General features: G+C 37.6%; 1 protein-coding gene across 2 annotated transcripts in view; it reads right to left on the bottom strand.

The window, feature by feature from the left end:
* The window catches only part of SRBD1 (S1 RNA binding domain 1), a 130,716-nt gene that overhangs the window by 63,819 nt on the left and 40,902 nt on the right, over nt 1-25,995 (bottom strand). For both annotated transcript variants that reach the window (XM_065058195.1, XM_065058196.1), the window contains exon 17: nt 2,562-2,653. In XM_065058195.1, the coding sequence (XP_064914267.1) occupies nt 2,562-2,653 (92 nt within the window). The remainder of the gene's footprint in view (nt 1-2,561; nt 2,654-25,995) is intronic.

Below are 25,995 nucleotides of genomic sequence, written 5' to 3'. Positions count from 1 at the left end.
GAATTCTTGGCTTAACTAATATCTTTAATCAGCACTCCTAAGAAATGATAAACGTTGCCGAGTGTCTTCCTATATAAGACAGTCAGCCAAGGAGAAATTAATAAGGTAATATTTTTATCAGGTTTGATGTCTTCTGTTTGTATGAAGTGAAAACTTACTAAAAACAGTTGCTAAACAGCACTGAAAATATGACAGAGATCAATCTTATCACAGGATATGAAAGTATGTTCCCATGTAATACGCATTATTTAATATTTTACATTTATGTACCTGATGGACAAACATAGGCCTACCCGTGTCATTCAAAAACCCCTAAACCCTTTTGTAAAGTTTGTGTTGAGAAAAATGTTAAAGTGGCAAAGTGTGTTAAGATCACAGATATCTCACGTCAGTTGTACCTTTTATTTTAACTATAAATGTCACACTTCATCATGCAGCTGTCAGCTTCCTTTAATGTACTAAATGCTATCATGTAAGCACAGAACCTGACATGTAACACAACAATTAAAATAAAAAGCAAGTCAGCGTTGACACCGTGTCACTTTTCTGTTTGCTGCAAATTAAAAGAAAATCAAAAGTAGAGAAATAAAAGCTAGTCAAGAAAAAAGTTCGCAAAAACCTCAAACATCAGTTAATGTTTCCCTCTAATGTTATGTCACATTATGTTCAGCTTTAAAAAAACGTCCACAGCTTCAGTGAAGCTAATTACAAATTGACACCAAAAGACGTCAAGAAAGTCTAAAACTTCTAGAAGGACTCTGTTGTAATAAATATACTTCTAGCTGTCAGTTCCATAACAGCTGACATACATGGAACTAAGCAATTATTTTTCACTTTCTATCCCACTCTTTTTCAATTCCTGTCCACCCTGTGCTACTGCTGTGGCACATTACAATTGCTGATGCTTTTCAAACCAGATGCAACAGCACTTAAGTTGTGCCTGAAGCAATTCCTAGTAACAACAGAAATTATGAACGCTAGATAATTAATACTGAAGTCGGTCACGTATTGCAAATTCAATTTTTGTTTCCTGTATTTAATGCATAACACTAAATAAAAGTATCTGAAATGTTCAAATATTACCTTCAGAAAAAAGAAAAATCATGTACATCTGGAAAAGCATATTGTTAATAACGAGAATTCTTCATTTTTCAGTCTTCTGTTCATTTATATCAACTATAAACCCACATTTAATATATCAGCGACATACAAAAAGCTTTGGCCCAAGGGAAAGTTAGTGGCATCTGTCACAAATACAGAAATGTCACATGCCTAGTATTTGCTCTGGCCATACCACGCCACATTCAAAACCCCCATGGCCCAGGGAAGAAATAATCGCAACGGAGTCCATTCGCAGGCAGGGAGGAAAGAGTCAAGCAAAAAGAAGCTAGAGGCCTGTCCCGCAAAGGGAAGGACTGACATAGACATTTAAAGAATATTCCTGTAAAAACTTTCACTCGAGACATAGAGTTAACACAAATCCCTTTTCCCCTTCATGGAAAAAAGAGGAAAGGGGAACATGGGGGATTCTGGAAAGTTTTACCCCCAAATAACATGTAACTTTAGAACTGTTTTCTGCTGATCTGCTTCTACACCTTGCTAAGGATTTCCAGGCCAGTAACCTAATAGAGTATAATTAACATTAAAACCAGCACAATTTTGACTAGTGTTACTACACAAGTGTTACTGCATTTTCAAATATGCTATATTTGATTACGATAGCAAATTGCAGGAAAAACGAGAAAGTAAAAAACCTGAGGTAGATAAAAACAAATACAAAAAGACACATGAATAAGAGCACACAAATGAAGTAATCCAAAAATAACCTCAGACCTGCCCTTACAGCTGTCTCCCAAAAAAACAAATCCAAGAGTAGAATTTGGAAACCAATGAAACTGCTGGGAATTTGATCTTTAAAGACTACTCTTTAACCAAACACTGAAAATTGTAATAGTGGCAAGACTTGCGTGTTTCTAAGAACTTGGGCTGTATTATATCTCCACAATATTTATGCTGAAGTAGGTAATTTTTAAAAAAAAATAAAACTAAATAGGATTTCACGAGGACCATATTCAGCTACATGTAGACTTCAAATTGATCACAATGAATGCCCACCTTTAAATTATCTGTTCTAGTATTACATTTTTTTTTTCTAGCCCTTGAAGTATTCAATTATTAGAGACATTTGTGTACATACAAGGGAGAAAAGAAGAGAGAGAAGGTCTAATTTTTGTGGGCATGGCCGTGTCCAGCTCTGAAAGTTTATGCAATTCATCGGTGATATTAATCCCCATAAATTCTGCTGTACCAGTCTATTGAAGTGACACATTCACAAGGACCTTCACATTACAGGCCTTAGTAGAAGAGGATGCCGTTGATTTATGCACCTACGACTTTGAATTTGGAATGACAGAAAAATTACAGTTTAGAAACAAGACATCCAAAACCTCCACTTTCTATAGTTTTGAGTATGATTACGCTTAACATCATCAACAATACCATCTGAGAACTAAGGCTTGAGCTTTGTGTTGAGACGGTGATAAAATAAATACACTTCATACCTGCACTTCTTAGGTTGGGGTCTAGGTCTGGCATTTCCTTGGCTGCTTCTGGGCTGACGCTGTAGATCGATGCTCCTGCTTCACTGACAATGCTGAAAAATAAAATGGAAAATAATCAAAACATCGCACAACTGAACAACACAACAGAAACACACAGCAAGTGACTTAACTGAATATATGCCTTTTTTTTTTAAAGCCTCATCTTTTAAAAATATTTTTGAATCTACTGAATACCTATAAAAGTAAGACAGAACAGAGAAAGGAAAGTATTTCCATTTAAGCCAAAACACCCCTCCCCGACGGGCAACTTCCATTCTTTTCAATTCTGACCCTATTATAAATACACACTGTGCGTGATATCAGCCTCTGTAGAAACCTTACAATGGAGAAAATGAACACGAGAAACAAGTGTCCCCAGAAGCAAATAGGTGAACCAGCTTCCAAAAATAAAACAAAAACCTACTTGACAATTTCATTAAAAAACACCTACATTTTAAAGTCTAACATCATTTAAACTACTACATGAAACCAGGTCATGACTGCGCACACACACTGTCTAAAGCTAGCTGCCTAAAATACCCAGAAAAAGCCCAACGTGACCCAGAGTGAGGCACGGAGAGACGCAGCTCGCTTCTCAGCGGCATTTAATACCGTCTTCTCCCCGCTCTCACTGCCATTCCCAAAGAAAAACACAGACCGCGTGTCTTCAGTAACTTAAACCGCAGTTCACATATCTACCCCGCACCTCAGACTCATTCAGTAAAGATGATAAACTCACCAATTCGAACGAGGGCACATAATTAAAACACCCTCGAGCGCTCTAGTTCCATTCAAGCGAAAACGGCAATCAAGTATTCACAGTCTACGTTTATTTTCAGCTGTGAAATTTTGACACCATTGAACCAACAGCATATTTCTTCAAATAACTTCAACAGAACTTGAATTTCAGGTTGATAATTAAGGCATCGTACAGCTACTGCACCAGAGAAGAATACTATCGGTTTCAGAACTATTTTTACTTTTACTATTCCACTCTTAGAATAACCATATCTTTGCCATAAGGAGGGAAACCACAATCCTTAAGAACCAGATCTTTCAATAAAAACCATAACTTTGCTTTATGTTGTTTTAAAATTAGACTATAATTTTTCCTTTTAAGAACATTTAGTCAGACAAATTTTTAAATAAAGTAACTGAATCCCAGAAGTCCATCCCTTTAAAAAAAGGTGGAGAATAGCTCAGAGATAAAACACATCCCCATTCAAAGTTCCAAGTATGTTAACGGTAAATAGTGTAAAACGTGGATATAAAAGGTAAGAATTTCTTAGTATTGTTTCTACAGATTCCCCCCCCCACCCCAATCAAAACTGGAATTTGGTAGAGTGCTGTACACACAAGTCAGATTTTATAGTTACTCAAAAGATCGTTTCAGTATTACAGACAGACTGGATTTTTCAATAAACACAGAGAGTAAAATACAGTTCTTTTTTGTATAAGCACAACCCCAGACCCATTCAGAGCAAAAAAGTAAAAAATTGCTCAGACTAGCTGAACAGGGCAAATGAAAACGGAACTATCTATATGATCTTTTAAAAAGATTCAGTACTACAGGCATTCCTTCACTATAAATGACATGCAGAAAACAGTCCCATAGCAGAGTTCAGAAATATGGTCATATCACAAAAACCCAACTGCTGAAAAACAGATGTTGACAGAAGCCTCAAACTGATTTTTCTGATGAATGGGTAAAGAACAACGCAGCAGAATGTATTTCTTAACCTGTTCACACCTTATAAAGGCAGCATCTGGCAAATGCTGCCTTTTTGGATATTGCTTCCAAAAAAATCCCATACATTAGCACATAGTTCTGAGAGCGTTTCACTAATGGCTCTTCAATCTTTGTATTCAAACAGATCCAAAAAGCTACCTCTCATGTAATTTCTAAATTTAATACACTGATATTATGCTTAAGAAAAATAAAAGACAGACAAATAAGAATTTGAAAAATAAAATCATTATTTTGCACAAAGTTTTTACAGTGCTGTACTCTAAATTGTATTACTGCACACAGCATATTGCTTGATCCCTCCTAGTATTTTGTGCAGTGAAAAAAGACAAAAGATGGGAATTTTAACACACTAGACTTTTTATTGATTCTCATTAAAGGTACGCTGACAATTTTCATAAGTGAGAGGATTGCAATACTACTATAATTCTATGGTAGTAAGTGAATTGTGCCAAATTTTAAGGTAGGAAGTGCAAAAACTCTTTCCTAAAATGAGTAAACAAAATTAAACTCAGAGTGGACGAAAGAGCCATTTGAAAAGAGCACGTTTCCTTTCCTCAAGTGCAAGAACATTAATACACTGGGGGGAGGAGGACGTGGGGAAGCCAAGTGAAAAAATTATCTCAAGCAGGAAATCTAGATATAAAAAGTACTTTCAGAAGCAGCATACACTGGATATCCGACATTCACTGAGATGGTTTTGTATTTGCATGCAGTTATTCCATGAAGTATTTGGTGTAGCAGACTTGGGAAAGGGGGGGAACAATTTCCACTCAGGCAGGACCCTGTACCGCTGCGCCAAAGACAGAAAAGCCCAGACGCTAAATGAATTTGTAACCCAGAGTAAATGCGTAGGGCCACAAACTCCAAAGAAACAATCCTCTGGTTCGTTCAACCATAGGCAACGAAACTTTTACACACCTATTAATGGCTGTCACGTGGTTTTATTTAGTTTGTTTTTAGCTACAGTGAGGTGGTTACTAATGTGACACTGGTACACACGATGCCAAACATTTACCCTGGTCACAATACTGAGATTACAAGCAAAATAAGTTTGGAGATTTTTTTGTTTGCGGTTGTTCTGGATTTTGCTTTTTGACTAGACAGGACACAATCACTTTAGTTCAGGCATATTGCTCGCTTATTTTCCAAATTCTAATAATTTTCTTTAAAAGCAGGGTGCTATATAGGGCAATTGAAGCTAATTTAATATTGTAAAATACTCTACATCATGCTTTCAAAGAATATATGTATTTTCTGTCATTAAGACAAAAGCAAACCTGCTCAAATCAGTAGGCAATAGGAATTCACTCAAATTTACTGCAGGCCCACGCTGTTCTCTAACCTCCCCCCTCTAGTTTTTTTAAAGGATACAATTTTCAAGAGAGTCAAAAGAAAACCCTCGTAAGAGCTGGTAAAATCTCTATCTAAAAATCTGTATATCTTCAGAACTATAATTTGTTTCTACTTTGACTTTTTTAGCCACATAATGCATCAGAACAGAAAACTAAACCTCCCCAAACCCTTGTAAAATGAGATCCTTATTTCTGTGCATTCCTTAAGAGGAAAGATTCTTGCACTGACCAAAATCTTAACAGTTAGAATGATACTATTAAACTGTTATTTTGCTATTTAAAGTTAAAATGTAGTAGGCAAATAAGCAAGTGGTCATGATATAATATGTTTATAGTACATGAATTGACAAGTTTCATAAACTGGGCTCTGAATAAACAAAAAGGCAGGTAAAGAATCTGAGACTATCTGCTTCCCACATTAACCATCCTACAGACAAGTTTAATTCCTCAGCATCTAAATCCAACTTCTAAAAATGAGAAGTGCCCAAACCACAAAGCCGCTACATCTTATTTCAACTTATTTTTAACTGTACAAACAGGTTTGTGACATAGAAAAGTTTTTGTGTACTGCACCCATCTCATTCGCATTTGCTAAGACACATTTTAAATACTGTTAAACCAAAAATGAAATATATTCCACCAGCACCACCTGGTGGTCCCTCAGCTTTATGCTGGAGACCATGCTGCCTGTATTCAAAATACTTCAAGAAGCCTTTTAACATTTACTAGAGCAAGTTACTTTCTTACTCAGCTTAAATGAGCATTATGTATTTGGTATGAAAATATAATTTGAAGGCCTCAAAGATTTTCAATCTCTTAGATTTTACAGGAAAAAAAGCCTTCCTTGTAACAGGTAAAAAAATAATCTAAGAATATTTACTTTTTTTAAAAAAATATTCAATGCTATCACATACCTACAAAAATGCACAAAGGTAAAAATTGCAAATAACAAACAAAATGTTGTTTACCTATATTACAATTTCATGTACATGCATGTAATGGCATCTTTTAAAAACATAAGATTCTTAGGCAGCAGATTGTCACTGAAAACCTTTTCAAAACTATGAGCAAAAATCTATTGTGTGTATAATGAAAAATACATCAGGCTAGAGGCTTCTAGGGTTAAAGATGGATGCAGCTTCCTGACATTTTCATGAACTTTATCAGCATTTCAGACTATTTTATTACACCAAAGTCATTTCCCCACAATCAAAAAAATCCCCACTGGATTACTAACATACAGAGAGAGAAAAAGTAACTATCCAACTTTACATAACTTATTGTTCCTACAATCTCCAAAACCCTGATTTACAACTTGAAGTCCTTAAAATAACATTTTAAGAAACAATACCAGCACAAAGAAGAGACCAGTGTTAATACTTGGAAGAAAATTGCGGTCACTCTAAAAGCAAAGGGTATGTCAACATTAAAATGGGCCCAGATTTTCATATTTAGTCATAAAATTATGATCTCTCAAAATGTAACTGCCTTCAACATAAAAATTTAGTAACTGTGGTTAATTCCTCTAAGCCAACTTTTCACATATTAACCGATATATACGTTCTTCATAAGCTTGTGACAACAAAAGCTAGAGGTTCCCACAAAGGGCAGAAGTACAGAAGGGTCAAAGGATTATTCAGTGTTACTTGCTAAAATGATTGGCTTAAGAATTACCCAGGACAGAAAAATAAAATCAAATAAATTTTAAAAATATTTGCTAGACAAGACTGCTACATTTAGAAGCTCGTTTGGAATGCTAAAAGCTTTAATTATGTCGATAGATTTAGTGACTTAAAACAAACTGAGGAGAGGCAAGGAAGGCTTAATTAAGAATACAGGCTCAAAAGAAGATTGGGCTATTTAACAAATGAGAAATCCATTGGTCCTTACTGAAAACACAGAAGTCACAAGTAACTCCAGAAGAGCCCAAAGCCAAAGACGGTTGAGAGCTATAGAAGCACTGAAGAAATAGGATGCCTGCGTCTGTTCTTATACATCTTCCTACATACCCATTTTTGGCGACTACTGAAAACCACCTAGGGGAGGTCCAAGAAGCTACTCATATGAAACAGCAGTAATCCCATTATTGGCATTTTCACTCCTGTCTCGTTCTTTCCTGTCAAGCAGGACACTCCCCATGGCAGAAGCAGAAGGTTCTGGTATATACACAATAATGAATTCAAAGAATAAAAAAATCCAAAAATATTTTAAAAGCCTACGTATTCTGACAGACTAAATTAAATTAAAAATCTGGTCTTTCCCCTACCTTCAATGAAATAGTGGTATGGCAAAGAAAGATGTTAGGATCACAAAAAAAAATTTACACCAGAAAGCAATCATTATTCAACAGAATCAAGCCAAAAACCATACAATTCAGCTGCACTTTTAAATAAGCTAAAGATTTAGCTTTAAATTTTAACAATGTATAGAACTCAGGAAATACTCCAGTATTAAATATATCTTCCAATGACAAAACACACTGTTAGATGGGAAAGGAATTTTCATTGTATTTCCATTACTTCATACCACCAACTTTTTGCTTATATAGAAGTCCACCTTTCAAATTCAGTCACATTAGCCAAGGGTTGTTATAATTTCTTTTGCAAAAATGCTACAGAATGCCCACAAAGTATTTTCAGACAGATCAAACGATAATCGATGGCACAAACCCCAAATTGTTTCTCAGCCACATTCTGTAAGTTCCCATAGGAAAATATTAGGTGAAATTCTGCTTACAACCAGTGGCTTGAATTCACAACAAAAAACATCTCTGTTTCTACTCATGCATGAATGAACTTCCTTGGTGTTCCACAAAGCTCACCAGAAATTACACCACATCAAGAAGAAAGCAATCTTGTCCTCATCAACTCCATCTATTTTTTGAAGTTAAAATATTAAACTGTTTCAAACCAGGAACTCTGTCACACAGCAAATTACAACATAGAACAATAGTATGTCTTTAAGTCATAAACCCTACTTTTGAAACAGCTTGCTGACACTACGGCAGGGACAATAATTAAGCACCTCACAAAGCACCTCATGACAGAATTTCATGGCAACCGTCCTTGCATTAGGGATTAATTCTCTCCTGTTCAGATACACATTATTTTTAGCACCGGTCAAGCTCATGGATTTCCTGGTAGATAGCACTGACCTACCGAAGAGAAAAGAATTAGGCCTGTTTCCATCAGTGTTTAGCAAGACAATCTGATCACAGTTTGTATCATTGCTTCAAGTCATTAAAACTGATTTACCTCAAAATAACGTTATGTCTTAGAAAGCTGATTTTCTGTTTTTCCAGTATGCTTGTGCAGAACTAAACTTTTACAAAAAACTGAAGTCTGCACTTTCAGATGAAGAACAATATGCAAAAGAAAAATGTAACGGTTTGAAGTACCAAATTACAGTCTTTCAACATCAGATAAAATGCACAAATTCATCAATGTCTGCTTTATAAGAAATTAAAAAGAATACAAGAAATCAAAGCAAGTTTAACTAAAAAGACCTACATCTAAACCTCAGAAGAAATGTATGACAAAGACTGAAAAATTAGTAGAGTATATTAAAAATAGCAATTATTGACATAGTTGTCTTCAACTATTACCCACTTCCCTGTAAGCTGGGAAATATTAGGGTTAACAAAGCCCCAAATTTGTGACTTTCACTGTTCTGGAGTGTAAAAGAGTGCTGTGAGTTGATTTTACATTCTAAGAGCTTTTTTCCTGTAATCAAACATAATAAAAGGATATTTCAAACACAAGGCTGAGCCACACAACCTGATTGCCTATTTGTTCACACAAAACAGGCTTCAAGAATATGGGAGCAGCTATTGTGGCACAGGATTTAAAAAGCTTCTCCTTTAAAACAGTTACCGCTTGGGAAAATGCAGCTCAGTTCTACTAACTTCCAGATCTGGATGAATACAGAAAACATATTCCACGTAGAATGTTTCACTCATGACAGAAAAGTCCAAAATTTTCTGATTTCAATTCCTCAACTACTATCATTCGCCTCCCCAAAGAGAAGTGGCATGAAATTTCCTCCCATTAAAACAGTAAGACAATTGCTACTTGCAACCGAACAAAGTAGGTTTGAGAACTGTTGCAAGGTATAACAATAAGTTATCATGCTTTAATTTCATCTGTATTAGATATAACTCTGTGAAGGCCTAAATCAAAAACTACTTACTGCACTGAAGTGATAAAACTAACTGTATAGCTATTGCCTGGAATCCTTTATTCATCTGCGTATGAACCATGCCCTCAGCACTTCCCTGCAAAGGGAGGAATGATCAGATATCTGTCTTCATCTTGTCTGAAAACAATGACATTTTTCAGTAAGAAAAGGGTCCAAATGGCAGGTGTCAAAGAGCTTTAGCTTCACACGTGGTGCTAGGAGGCAGAAAAAACAAGAGTAGCGTGTGGCCATGTCAGAGCTGCACAGAAGCTGCCGTACAAGTGCATATCTGAAAAGAGCAAACCTCAGAGCCTGTTAAATCAATCTAGTGCCAGATGCTGTTATCAGAACAAAACTGGTGCTGCAGATTCATCCCCAGAAGAAATACACGTCCCCACGTCTGCAGTGAAAAGTGAAAGACCTAGGGTGGCATGTCTCGAGACTGAAGGTGACAGTCACCTGTGACTGCCCCCACCGCTTTCATGGACAGTTTCAGAAAACAGGTCCTGTCATTGCTCATAACGCAGCTGGAGTTGAAGCTCCTCTCTGCTCTTGCAGAGAGCTTTAACATCTGAACTCCAGGTCCAAAAATCTACTTCCAAGTTAACCATCCAACTAAAGCACTTAAGTAATTTAATTTTACAGTAGTGCAGTAGAAACTTGAGAGAAAAAATTTAACTACTGCTCTTCTCCCTGTGGTAGCAACACTATGGAAAAGAATTGTGGCAATACAGACATTACAAAATACAATATTACCTTAATATAAGAGGACAAGTTTAAAAAGTAAAAACCAAACACATTTCATGTGATCAGAAATAAAATTGCATTAATGCAAAGTAGAACTAATGCTAATTAAATATATTCAAGTATGTTTAAAAGGTACCTATCCATAGCAAATTAACATTAAAACAAAGACAGCAATGAAGGTTTCAGGACTAACATAAGAAACAAAAATATTCAAGTCCACTTCTAAAAATAAAATAAGAATGAAAACAGGTATGGTCAAGACCACTCCTGCCAACACTCCCACAGTTTTACACTACTAAATTATCTCAATGACATCAGAACAACCAACGGTATATACAACAGAGAAACATATAGCCAAACACTGACAAGATTTTACCTAACCTTTTTGCCCACTGGCAGTGCGGCACAGGGAGACAAAGAAAAACAACCAATTTTGGCAGTCACAGCTTCAGGAAGAAGAGAAACACTAGGTGATGTTAAACCCTGAATGTTTTATGTATTTATAGAGACACTTTTAATAAAATTGCTTAGACACATACATTAAAAACAGCACATTCTGAAAAGATGATGATGACAATGCTCCCCCAAAATCCTGACAAAAGCGTACCATGCTGAAGAGCTTGATGAGCAGCCTTACTTGGACCCTGCCCACCGCAGTTCTCAAGAGCCTGGTGAGGCCACCAGCCCAACCCAGCCCCATGAAACACAGCAGACCCGAGGAAGCTGCGAGTTCCAGAGCAGAGGTACCGTCACCAACGCTGTCCTGGCCAGCAGCTCCATCTCAGCTCAGCCAAGCAGAAACCCCTGCAGGGGTAGCACATGGGAAAGCTGGCGCTTCATCCAGCCCATCTCCAGCCACGCGGGATCGCACAAGAGGTAAGACCCATCCTGGCTGCTTTTAGAAAACAGTGGAGGCAAAGGGTAAAACCCTGGAACTTGGCAGTTCATGTTCATGCATGGTTGTTCAAGTTGGAGCATTATAAAGTACCAAGAACCAAGGTTTTGGGAACAACAAAGACTTTATAACCAAATATTCCTGCTTATGCAGACTTTGCTAGTACCATCTATATTTGGTGTTGTGACCAATCATTTATGTCTTGGGAAACTAAATGTCTGCCTAAAGTCTGTCTAATTTTCAAACCAAAACATCTGCCTATTGCAGGAACTGTCCTACCCACACACCCAGACACAGCACATTTAAGACACAGATAATCCATTAAGCAGAATCCATCAGGTTCTCCAGTGAATACAGACCTCCCAACCACTTCATTTGTCAGTGAACTTCATAGAGCATTCAGACTGGGTCAAATAAAAATTGCATCAAGAAGTGTCACAAGTGAACAGTCGGTTTGAAATTATCTAGAAAGGCTATAAGGACACTCTATTTGGTTGCTATAATTGCTCTCAGGAATAATTTTTATCCGGTAGAATGGGCAACACAGATGCAGCGACTGCTGCGGCTGAAACGCAGTTAGTTCAGCCAGACCAAAGGCTGGAGCTGAGAGTCACGTTAACTCTCATGGAGACTTTGTCCCCAGAGTGGAGCATAACCGGACAAGACCACAACATATGGAGCAAAATGCCTCTTGGAGAATGGCACCTCCAGCAACTGTCATTTTCTTTAATGCTCACTCCGGGCAGTAGGGAAGCAGCATGGCCAGAGCTGCCGTGCAGCATCCGCAGCCCTGATTCATGCAAAATTCCCGTAGCTTTGTCTCGAGTCAGGCTTTATTCTGTTTTCTCACCCCCTTCCTACAATATCACTAATCTTAGTACTCGATCTCTCCTTAGCGTGGAGCCACAAGGGAAGGCTGGAAACACCTACACCCCTTTACATGGGCTGGGCAATGTGGTGTGGACAGACAGCGCACGGCGCGAGGGCATCACAGAGCCTCTGCTGCTGCTCCTCTGCTCCCTCCCCATCGCTCTTAACATCTAGGCTGTATCCGAAGACGTCATATTAAATATTTTTAACCTACAGACACTTCTTGGCACAGTTTACTGAACTCTGAAATAGCCAGGTTTTCCACATAGAGAAACTCAAAATAAATTAAGAAATCTGCGATCAGAATGAATGCTGGCAGGGAAATTTCTTTGAGGTATTAAACACCAAGGAAAAGTATGACCACATCTTTCTAGCCATGCCATTTCTTCTTTACCTTGATTTGGAATTAATCTATTAAAAAATTTATTAAAAAAAGCCGTCTGCCTTAGTTTACAGAAGATACATTCACCTCCTGTGTTTATTCTCCAGCTCGACAAATGTTACATAAAGTAAATCGTACTTCGTGCACACCTGATCAAAATCATATGCTGCTATTGTTCAAAAATAATTTCTGAAAACTTAATCATGACAGTGCTCTTACAATTCTAAAGTTCTCATTTGTTTTTCTGGTTTGTTTCAATTTTTTTAATATAGGATAAACCAGTTTGCTTTGGTATTTTCCTATAGTTTTTGACTATTCAAAGCTGACGCTGATAAAAAAATGTTCCATTCTGTCCATCAAGGAAATTGTTTTTCTTCATTGGAAAAAAGGCCATAAAACTGAGATAGTAGATTAGTGCTTCCAGCAAAATCTATTAATCACCTATGAAGGAACCATAGTGTTATAGTATAAATAGGATTATAGTAACAGACAGGAAAAAAAAAATAAGGTTAAGAAAAAGAGTAGGTTACTCATTCTTCAGAAAAAAGGAATATTTTTCATGCCAAACTACAGAAAAAAACAAAAATCAAATCAAGTTTGCTTTACCTTAACAAGCATATTTTAACAGCTCAGTTACTTTAGTCAGACACAGATTTGAAGGTGAGAAGACATATGCTGCTCTACAGGCATTTGAGTAAGTAGATTGACAGCTTTGTTATTAAATGATCCATTTTTCTCTTTTTAGGCCTCTAAGGTTCCTTCATTTCTTCTTTGGTGGTCCTCATTATCATAGTTTTAAATATTATTATTTTACCCACATCATATGCAACTGCTGGGCATCTACAGTAAGAGTTGCTGATGTGAATGAAACATACCTCCAAATGAAAGTGAGTTAAACATTATTGTTTATCCTTTAAACCATTTAAAATAGTAGCTACCTTCTCATTTTGTCTTACGAACGGGTGTATCAACCTCAGCAAAAAGAAAAAAATGAATAAAAATCCAAACACCACACAACAAACACCAAAACCAACCACCCAACCAGGACCAAGGCCTCATGAACTTCAAAAGGATGAATGAATTTTTTGCTTTTACAGAAAACAAATTCCTTTAGTAAGACTGTAACTGAAAGTCAGAAAAAATACTGACAAAACCAAATATCTGGAATTAGTGCAATAAAAGTTCAGTTAGGTAGTGCTATATTTGTTTTCCCCCCTTCTCTTAAAAGGGAATAATTTGTACCCTCAGGTTGTGACAGACCCACACTGGAGACTTTTCATGAGCAGTATCACTAGAACTGGCATTAACATATGCTGAAAGACCACTTCATCACACTCTTCATCCAGTTACAAACACTTAAAAAATTCTTCTAAACAGAAATTTCTTATGCGTCATTTCTAACCAATTACTTTTAGACTCAAAAAACACCCCAGCTATAAAATACTCCTTTTTTTATTTTGTTATCCAAATATGAAAGTGTAGGATGAGATGGCTTTCCAGTTTTTGAAAAAATATCCTTCCATGTAGATCATAAAAACACAGCTAAATTATTTTATGTCCTACTTTTTACACCAGCATTCTCTAGTCCCAGGTATGTTAGACAGTACTTAGATACTGAATCACTTGCCATTCTAGCAATAAAATATCTCAAAACAGTGTAAAGGCTCATTAAAACATTTATACATCTAATTACTCATGAGTCTAACAGCAAATATTTTGCAGAAAAATAAGATCTTGGAACATAGATCTTTCAAACCAGGTTAGCCCTCTTTTCGACCCCCATTTTATAATGGGAAAGTCTCTTAGAAACATTTGAAGAATTGAAGGTCACAGCTACATCATTTTAAACAAAAGCACTAACAAAAGTAAAATGGTTGACTCATCCTTTTCAAATACGATTATGTTGTTTTCTCTGACAGATGACAAAGTTTGCACGGGGAAGTTCATATTCAGTTTTTTCTTGAAAGGCCAAAATAAAACAACCACAACAAAAAAAAAAAATCCATCAACAGCCCAGCTTCCACGCAAAACCAATGCCCTGGAATGAACATGAACTACTGATTTCTTCCTTCCCCCATTCAAATATCTTCTCTCCTCATGGTACAGGTTACTTCAAAATGAGAGCAAGTTATTTCAAAGTTCTCTTGCCAATTCATATCTGGGCCACAAGAAAGGTACTCTGGAGCTCAACAGATCACTGCAACAGGCTGCCCAGGGGGACTGTGGAGACATTCAAAACCCACCTGGACACATTCCTGTGTAACCTCATCTGGGTGTTCCTGCTCCGGTGAGGAGATTGGACCAGCGAATCTTTTGAGGTCCCTTCCAACTCCTGGCATTCTGTGATTCTATAGCCCTGATCTCCAAATGGTGTGTGTTGGGGGGGGTGTTGTTTTCTTTTTTAAGTAACAGCTGTTAGTTATCAACTGCTAGAATAGTCTTAACAGTTTAACATCAGACACTTGAAATTAAGTGGGCCTACTCTGTTACTGTAGGAATCAGCAAGGAACAGACTTCCATTCATTTCATTTCCGAACGATTTCAGGTTTTCTTTTCACTTGTAGCATTTGAGTAACGTAGGATTGTTTAGTGAGTTTTAAGTGCAGCACTGTTTGAAAACAGAGTGTTGACTTTTTAAATCTATGTTTGTTTCTCAGACACTGTTCTGGGGTGGAGATGTACTTTTCTGAAATGCATACATGGTGCTAAATTCCTAAACTGCCGTTTTTTAAAAAAAATTCTGAATCTCAGTTTAATATAATCAAAACCTTGTTTCTCAGCTATAAAGGGTCCAAGTGTCCATGTTTATAAGGAGTAGATTTTGGAGTCTACGTTCACAGAAATACTTGAAACCTGACTGGACACACACTTGAGTTGTTTGACCCTGCTTTGAGCAAGGATGTTAGACCAGCTGATTTCCACAGGTGCCTTTCAACCATCGTGATTCCATGGCACCCAACAGTTTTCCCAGTGCTGAAAGAGTCATTCCAAGACACTCACTCTTCATTGCTGGCTTGGTTTGCAGGATCCAGACATAAGAATCTAATTCAGAGAAGCAGGTGTGGAGTAGATGTCCATTGCCCACCTGATGGGTAACTGTAGACTCTGCCAGCATTCACAGGTGTAGGCTCTGATCTGCGATTTCTGTGTGATGCTCTGCAGAAGACTCTTCACACAGAATCACAGAATGTTAGGGATTGGTGTCTGTCACCCTCACTGAGAAAAAGTTTCTTCTCAAATTTAGGTGGGACCTCTTGTGTTCCAGTTTGAACCCATTGCTCCTTGTCTTACCATTGGTTGTCACCGAGAAGAGCCTGGCTCCATCCTTGTGACACTCACCCTTTATAAACTTGAAGAAGAGACAACACAATATTAAAACAATAATTGTCTAGTTGAGAACAGGAGTTTATCTGATGGAGACTCCCCGGCAGCACAGCTGCGGAGGGCCTGCTGGCACCCTGGCTGATGCAGAGAACTGCCGGGGGGTTATGGAGAACATATGGCTGTGTGGGACACACGGCACCCAGCAGAGCATCTCCTGCCCTGGGGTACCCGCTTGGCTCTGCTGGCCCGTGCTGAAGGTGGCTGTGGCAGTTGCACTTTCCCCCTTGAGAACTGGTGTGGTCCCCCTCAGAACTGGAGCCTTCAGTGAGGCAGTTAATGGCTCTTTTGTGGGACCCAGAATCAGTTGACAGGGTCCTTAGCAGAGGAGAGGCCCAGAGAAGCTGAGAAACTTCTGGAATGCCCACAGCCAGATCTGACATGACTACAAAACAGGGTTCCCACCAAAGGCGCCCTTTGTAGTGGCCTTCTCAGAGTAGTGGGTCTGCTGAGCCAGAGCCCTCCCCTTAGACTGGAACACCATCTAAGGAAACTTCCCGGGATTGGGAGCACCTCACTTCCCTGTTTGGGTGAGCTATAATTTACTGAATATATCCTTGAATAAGTCCTTGCCTAGCCCAGACGAGAGATTATTTCTTGAGGCGACCCTGAAGTCAGAGGGCTCTGGTTTGTTTCTTGTGAGTGTGTTCATGTACACTGTGGATCCTCATTATTCTAATTTTGCTGCACCCCAATAATCTCTTCAACTGATACCCGAACCTGTATTTTATGTTATTGGAGTGCTAACTAGTTGTATAAACCCTGTTCTTGTCAATTAATAAACCGATAGGTTAATAAACCAATAGGCTGCACTTTTCCAGCCAGAACAGGATAGGTTTCCAAGTCTAGGCATAAATAAAGTATCTGCTAATTCAGATCCAAATTATACCAAGAAAGTATTTATGTAGATTTTAATATTAAGAGACTAATTACTACTTTCCTTCCCCCCCCGCTACTAATTTATCAAATTACATAAAGGAGAATCTAATCCTACTAAAAGGCCCTGTAAATACTTCTAAACTACATATTTGAAAATTATTTTCAGGTACTTTCAAAATCCTGTTCAAGATGCTAAGACATTTTTTAACAAAATATAAATAAAAATTTAAAATTACTAATACCACAAGCTGGCATGTCCTGGATTTGGGTTTAATCAAACCCTGAGAACCAGAGAAAACACATTTCACAAGCTTCCTCCAAAGTTCATAAAGGCTCACAACATCACCATCATAAGCACCATGTGATTTATGCAATTTAATTATGCCAACTGTGGCACAGTAAAGAAACCCCAAACTTATATTTTGCTACTAAATTCAATCAAAACTAACTTACAAATGCTTTATAAATAAGGAATAGACATGACCTTAGGCCATATGTATTCCATTAAAACTTTTATATGAGACCTGTTTCAATCATGAAAAGCTCCAACTTGCATTGAGTGCTAAAACTGGTATTTCAGATGACTCAAAGATGACTTACATAAAGAAAACATCTTCCCCAAAGTTCACTGTACTTAAAAATTATAGTTTATCACAGTCTAATATTAACCACAAATTAGCTTGGCTTCATAACCCTGGTTTTCAATGTCGACCAATACATCAACTTTGCACTTTCTGCATTGCATATTACATAAAATATACGTACACAAACCACTGTAATCAACATTTAATCTGTATCTTCACTTTACAAAAACCTGGAAGGAATTCCCTACAGACTATAAAACTGAAGAGAATCTGCTCCAAATTAGATGGCACCAGATTTTTCTTCTCACTTAGCACCAGAACAACTCCTTTATTCAAAATCCTGTCTCAGCCAGAAAGCATTAGTCCCACTAATGTCAGAAGTCCAGTTCCTACAACCTACTGCAACCGCCAGCAACAGGAGAAACAATTTCCCCTAATTTGCTCTGTTAATGATGACCAGCAGCATGGCCTTTGCAGTCAGTGGTCTTCTCCAGAAATGTCAAGAGGTGGTCGGGCAGCTGCCCCAAGGAGAAGGCAGCGAGTGGCCATGGACAGGCAGGTCGAGGAGACAGCAGGTGCCAGCAGAGCCAGTCAGGCCCACGGGAATGGAGGAACCAGAGGAACAGCCTTAAGCATCCCTTGGAAAGGAATTAAACAGCCCTTTAAAAGTCTTACGTTCTTCTTGTTGGCTAAAGAAATGAGATATATTAAAAGGATACTATATCATGATTTCAAAATTATTTCATTCTAAAACATTCAAATTGACAATGTCCCTTCCTATTTATTCTTCTAACAGAAGATTAGACCTAACTTTTCCTTCAGCAGAAAGATAATCACTGAGAAGTAACACAGGAATATCCAGTTTGATTTACTTAAAAATGACAAACTAGCTTCTAGAAAATAACTTTAATAAAAGAAATGACAAAGTAACTTTGAGCTGTGATTTTACACTATGAGGAAAAATAGACCAGGAACAAGTAATAAATGCATCACTGATTTTATTGAAAGGCCACTTCCAAAGTATATTTACAGTACAACATTGTAACCCTGACAAGAGAATCATCCACGGAGGATGCATGTCTAAACTGTTTCCCTGAAACGTTTATGTCAAATTCAAATGTCAAAATGTATTTTATCCAAATGTTAGCTCTAGTTCAACCCAATAAAAGAACTGAACATGCAGTAGGCATGTTGCCTTAGCTGCCAAAGATGTTTAACAAAATACAAAAATTAATTAGGTTTGAGAGAGGAGTTTAATGCGAAAAGCCAATTTAATATTAGCAATAACTACAACTGCATATAGATGGATATCTTGACCTCCACCTCCAGTTTTTTCATTTAGAAAGCTCCATATAAAACTGAGCTGTTTGAGTAGTATTTGCTGTTACATAAAATAATCTGATACAATTAGAAACTGTGATATTACTTGCAGTTACAAACAAGATTAAAGTGAAAACAGTATTTCTATGTGAGCAACAAATTTGCTTTCAGGAACACCTGGTGTTTGAAGGAAAAATAACTAATGTACGGAACTGCTAGACTGACAATTACATTTACAACCGCATGTTATGCCACCAAAGCAACACAAATCTAAACTTGAAAATGACTCCTCTCCATCCTTTGCCCTCCACTTGCCCATTGCTCTAAGTTGCTGCTCAGAGCACCTGCTACTGAAGAAGGGGCTTCACGTAGCTTGTGCTTTTTGCTGTCTCCTTTCAGATGTACTCTTTCTCACCTCTGTATCACACACAACAACAAATGGATCATTTCTCCTTCTCTCCACTTACCCATCACTGACAAAACTGCTGGGATCCAGTTATAGAAAGGAATTATCCTCAATAGTTACCTTCAGTTACAACTGCCTGACACTGCAGTCATCTAAATCTAATCCCTTTTCAAGCTGAAATAACCTACTCAAAGGCCCTTTGAGATACGCAGCACATCTATATTCTCTGCCTCTCATGCCCTGAAAACTTAAGTATGCTGAAGCATCTCCTGTTGCTGTGGCTTCTTTCAATGACATTGACAAAGCTTTTAAGACTGTCATACACTTTCTTGATAAGAAAAGTTAAATGAGTGGAGCCAAGTGTAGCCTGCAGTTTCAGTATCGCACAAAATTACTCCAAGTGAAGGTGCAACTTTGGTAGCACTCACCCCTGCACTGCCAGCAGCCTCCAAGAGCCAACAGACTGAAATCAGCAATAAAAATAGCGATTTTATATAACTGCAGAGAGAAAAAGCCCTTGCTTTACTGACAGATGCCTTGTATTTGTTTTTCTGGAGGATTTTTAAGGTTATCACACACCTAGAAGTCATGAACATTTAATTTTCTAATCTTCCTAAAATCCGAGCCATTTTGTCTTTTTTTTAAAAAAAAAAATAAAAGTCTGTAACAGTTGCTCTCCTGGTACTGTAGGAATTTGTTAGCAGCCATAAAAGTGGCAATTTCCTGAGGTTTAGTACTCGAAACAAACCTGAACATATTTTCAGAGGAAGACTTATCTCCAAACTTCGGATCTGCTGACAAACATTCCTTTTTACCCGATCTCAACAGTATTGATATTTCAGACAAAAGAAACTTTTCCCCACTAATGACAGCATTTGTGCATATCTATTTTCTTAAACATTTCTAATTGTTAGAGAGTATATATGTGTGGGTTGCATGTATTTCAAAATAATAGAGATCTAGGATGAAGAATTTTATCCCAAAGAAAACTCTCTGCCAGTTAAAAGCCACTGAAATTAAGATATCTAATGCAGACTGTTAGCCTAGTGTAATCTAACCACATAATCTAAGCTTCTGCTATCAGCATCAATGACAATAGCACAGTAAGTTAAAAGTGAACAAATAAATCTGTATATCATATCTCACAACAATAAAAGAAGCCCAGTAAGAGCTGAAATGCAGAACACCAAATGTGGTTTCACAAATGAATAGGTATGAAGTTTGGCAGAATCTCAGTTTAAGTAAAAACATATTACTGGCAACCTCACACAAATGGAAAAGTGCTTACTTCTCCATTAGCTTCCTACAGAATGTCTACTTGAAGACAAAACACTACCCAAATATACAACCGGGTCAGACTGTGCAATAACAGTCAGTCTCAGTACCTCACAAATAGGAGGATACATCTTGTATTTATATAATTTCAATTTGGATGTTCTCAGTATTAATCACACTGTATTTGGATGCTTCCGTTTAAATTAACTCCTGACAGGATTCCACAAGTAATTCCTGCTGGAGCTTTTTTACATAGTGAGGAACCTAAATGAATTTTTCCAATCTTTACTAGTGAAAATTTACCAATTGCCATAGCTATTTCATGGCAAAATCACTTAAAACACATAAATGTATGTCTGATGTCTCTTAAACAGGAAGAGGATAATAGAATACTATCCTAAACACCACAAGCATCACTAATTTTAGAAAGACAATATTGACATAAATAATAAATTAACATTTGAATGTTTTTAATTTACATGCCCTTCTCGGTGTCAAAGATCATGTTAGCATGGCGATACCACACTCGTGTGAAACCATGCTATTTCATCTCAGGCAATGTGTAAAGGCCAGCAGCATAAAATGCACAGACATGGGTAACAAGAATCACACTACATGTTTCTGTAATCAAAGTTTTGCAAAGTTTTACAAATGAGAGGGAGGATTTCCTAAGTGCAATTTCACCTATTTTAGAGATAAAGTTTCTGGGTCTGCTTTTTCTTATTTTCAGGTACAAACCCAGTGGTTTTATACCTATGTTCACAGGCTTCTTCCAAGGGGTTCACAAAGGACACAGAATAAACTGGCTTACTGTCAGTAGTCTTACAGTCATCTGGAGTGAATTCTATACTGCCACCAGCGAATTTTCAATGGTCTGCAAATCAAAAATACAAAGATCCACCATCATTCAGCTCAGTCACTATCTAACCTCTCTCAGCTTCTGTTTGAGCAGGTAACATCCAAATCTCATTCCAGTCCATTTCCACTGTGAGAGAAATGAAGGTGACCACACGTGCCTTTACTTTAAGAAGTCCACCTAAAACTACAGAGGCACTGGAACCACACGTGCTGATTCTGGAAGCTCTTAAAACAGTGCTGCAGCAGCTTACCTGAACGCCTAAGCTTTTCTGCTCTGTTTGAGATCAGTACCAATACCAAGTCTGGAACATTTAAGGCTCACATCATTAAGCCTTCACAATCTGAACTGCATAAGGAGCACGACTTCTTTCCTTCGTGTGGTGTCTCACAGTAACTGACCAAAACCTAAGCCTTATGATGAACAGACAGCATTTTGAAACACACTCCGGAATTGCATGGAACAAGTGTACTTGAGCTCACTCTAGCTAAAAAAAATAAAATAATAAATGGTAGTATTGGGAAAAGACTCATAGATGCAGCTGTTGAGAGTCTGTCTCCAATGCTCACTGCAAGAAGCAGTAATATGTCATTAGGTCACATTCTTCAGCTGCAGTCTAAACCTCAATTTTAAGCTTGGAGTGTACACCATCCATTCATGCTCACACATTATTAGGAGAGGAAACTGTTCTCTTGACATAACCCGATGCATTGGAAAAGAGAAGGAACACACAGCTAAAATAAGCTCAAAGCTGTACAAAGATCCCACAGACTGCATTTCAGTGCCTCTGTCTAGAGGAAGCACCTTCAAAGCGCCCTCATTCCCTGACTGCACCCTCGTTCTTTCCGCACCGCTCCCTCCAGCAGCTCCCCAGTTCTTCATGCTCCTTGCTCCCCTCGAGCCATCCTTAGACCTTGACCACCACTCAGATACCTTTAACAAAAGGCCTTCTCCTGTCGAGAAGCGCAGGATGGCACACACAGCGCAGAGACCTGCACGGAACCTTTCAGACCTAGACAACGACTTGAAAGATTTCATCTTGCGATACCTCTACTGATACTCCAAACGTCATGCAAGTGAGCCAACAGCCACCCTAAGGTCGGGTGGTTTCGTGATCCTTCTGAGAAAGAAGGATGTCAAAGCAAATAATGCTGACTCCAGGAGAAGTGGGCATGTTATCGTATCACCTCACAGTACGTTCATTTTGCTAAATAAGATCTTCCTGTAAGTCTTTCTTTGAAATTACACCGAATAACTTTAAATGCTGTAAGCAAGTTAAACAATGGAAGTTATTTCCATCTGAAATAAAAAAAACAAAACACAACTTACTTTTAGCCTGTTAGGTACCCCAGTCCCTAAAAATTACCAGTAACTCAAATGAACTGGTTCAATTTCACTGTAGTGATCTAGCAAATTTAAGATCTAATAATCCAATTTTCTTTAAATCTATGACACCCTTATTCATTCTCAAGCTTTGGGAGCAGTCTCGAACATAGGACTTCAGGCCAGAGTAATTTTCATTGCCAACATACAGAGATTGCACTGGAAACACTGACCAGCACACAATATTAAGCTATAAAAAGAGTATTTTAAAGGCTTCTACTACTGAGTCAAACGCACCCCAAAAATAAAATCCCCTACTCATAGTAAAGTTTTAGTTGTTCTATGCTGAACATTAAAATCACTTCTACACATATTTGGTAAAAATCTGATTTTGTTTTAAGGGAGCTTTAGGAATGAAACTCCATGTCTTGCTCTATGAATATACCCCATGCAAACTGCTCCCTGAGGACCTGGTGGGCACGCTCCGTGCAGAAACGGCTGCACTTGTGCATATCCATTGTCCGGCATCTATTAACCTTCTACCTTTCCAACATGTTCTTGCTTTGTGTTTGTAAATAATTTTGGACAGTTCTCCCTCTTCACCTAACTTCTGTTGTACTGCAGTATCCAATGTCTTCGAGCTGATTACCCAAAAAGGACAAGGAAAAAAAAAAAAATAAAAACAAAGAACACGTGTCTTGTTTATGCAAAAGTAACAAAGATCCACAAGGAAACAGCTTTTGCACAAATTACTGCTCAGTATAATGCAGAAAATAAAACTGAAACTAAAGAAGCAATTTTGCAATCCTACATAGAACAAATTCTCATTTAAAAAAAACAAAGGGGGAAGAGATGAATTATTGTGATAATTTTCTCGCCTTTATTATCTAATCTGCAGGAGTGTATTTGAGATCAGTACATTTCTAATTGAAGAGTATGAAAAGTTGGCCTTAAACATATTGTCATATGCTTAATGGCTTTTCATCCTAAAAATCTTCCCACATTTTTACATAGGTGATTTTGTTTGTTTGTTTGCTTAGCATCCTTTAAAGATCTAATGAGATTTACACATTGAAAAAACCTAACTTTTAAAAGTAACTGTTTGATATTACTGTTACTACGGAAAGAGAAAACTCAGAAGGGAAATTGCACGAATAACTCTCCTCTCTCCCCTAAGGCTGTTTTCCCATCGACTGCCCTGGACCCAAGTCAAACACCATGTCCTAGTGTTCTGGAAAAAATGAATTTTTCCTCAAGAGTTAGACTTCTTTCACTAGTTACACTTATTTCCTGACCCCCTGCCTTCACACTGCTAAAGTCTAGACTCCACATATATCTTATTCTTTTTCTGAACCCAAAGGAATTAATAATTTCTTTACCTGCACTGACATATTCCCAATTAGTCCTCGTTCTCATCTTTAAAGCTGTGAAGTTATTTCTCTGAAATAGAATTCAAAGACGGTATACCATAATTATGACAAGTGCATTGCTTAAAGTTGTTTTAAAACAAGTTTCAAATTCATGCTACACAAGCCAGAAATTATCATCTGCTATTTCACTTGTCCCACTGCATCTTCACTGCTTATTCATTTATTTTCCTTTCCTCAGAAAAACACAGCTAGAGATGCCTACAGTAAACTTATAAACAAGCAACAGAGCTGGGGCAGAGAGGAATCTTGATTTTCTTGGACTGGTTTAAAATCCAAGACAACTTCTGAATTTCTCTTTTGAACAAAGTATGGATTCAGCTCAACACAGATACCAGTCTGTGGACGCACCAGGAACACACGCTGGATACCACTTTTGAATGCTGCCACTTACTACTGTTCCTGTTGTGCTGAACAGACTAATTACTACCTAAAGTTACGAATAATAAAGAGTAGTAGGGGAAAGAAAACTCTATACTGCATGAGGTTCCAATTTACAGGACTGTCTCCTGTAAATATAAACAAACGGATTTTTTCATTTGAAGTGGGCATGATCATAAGTTCTTACTCAACCGTGGTAAGAAATTACAACAGAAAGTAACTTTCAGGTAAGACACAGAAGACAGTTTGGTTGGAAATCACTACAAATTAAAATGTTTTCATTGACCATGGCCTCTTCACGCACATTTTAAACCTGTTTGTTGCTCAAATTATTTCTTCATTCTTTAGGACTTCTCATGATTCCACTAGAGCTTGAAAGAGATGAAAGCAGAACAAAGGTTCTTCAGTGCACATTTGAGACGTGTGCATTGTTGCCGCCAAATACGTATTCCTTTTGCCAAAACTTTGCAAACTACTTTCTACCTTCTGTATCAGACATCTAATGACATAAGGTGTGTGGGTGTGTACGCATAAATGTGTCATCAATAGAGTTATATAGCTTAACAGACAAAAAATAACAGCTTAAAGAAAATATAATCAAAAAGAAATAGGAATAAAGTTTCCCATATCCCTATCCCCCTTTGTACTCTCAACAGACTTGAAACAACTGCATTAATGCAGCAAGCAATAGCTTGTAAAGGGATGCAAACCAGCTGAAACATTTGACAGACAGTGTTAAATACCAGAGGATTCATATCAACCACTTTATTTGAAAAGGTGCTTTGATGTTGGCTATCTTTCATGTACCTCTTTCATGGCACATTAATAAGGAAAACTGAGATGGGGTAAATTAAGTCCCAAGGTCATATCTAGAGTTACAGCACTGTGGGTACCTGATGAAATACGGATTAATGCTGCATGAGCACTGAATAAATAAAACCACTTCTGTTAACCACTCAAACAAGTTTTACAAGTAGTTCTGAACTTTATTCGGCAACTAGACTTCAGACATCTTAATCCCCCACACTGCTTTGAAACCTAATTATCATAATGTGAACCCGAATGTTAGGTCCCTTTCAAACTGCGAGTGCTATGAAGCAGAAAAGTAATGGGAATTAAGCTAGTGTAACATTAGAAATGTAGAGGCATGGAACTTGAAAGTGGCATTTGTTAAAGCTGAGAGAGTATAATGTAGATATTCAACAACATAAAACACACATTTAAATTGAAAAGCATGTGCAGACACCTATAAAATACAAGCGGACCTAAAATCCTGTAGAACAAACATTTCCAAATCAATTTCTTACCACCAAGGTCCAACTTCAAAAGGTATTAAACAGTCCTATTCTACCTTAGCAGAACATTTCTAAGTATTCTAAAGCAGACAATTT

The sequence above is a fragment of the Columba livia genome, chromosome 3, assembly GCF_036013475.1.
Source record: "Columba livia isolate bColLiv1 breed racing homer chromosome 3, bColLiv1.pat.W.v2, whole genome shotgun sequence".
In the NCBI taxonomy this organism is placed as follows: domain Eukaryota; kingdom Metazoa; phylum Chordata; class Aves; order Columbiformes; family Columbidae; genus Columba; species Columba livia.
This window is presented reverse-complemented; position numbering and strand designations above follow the sequence as displayed.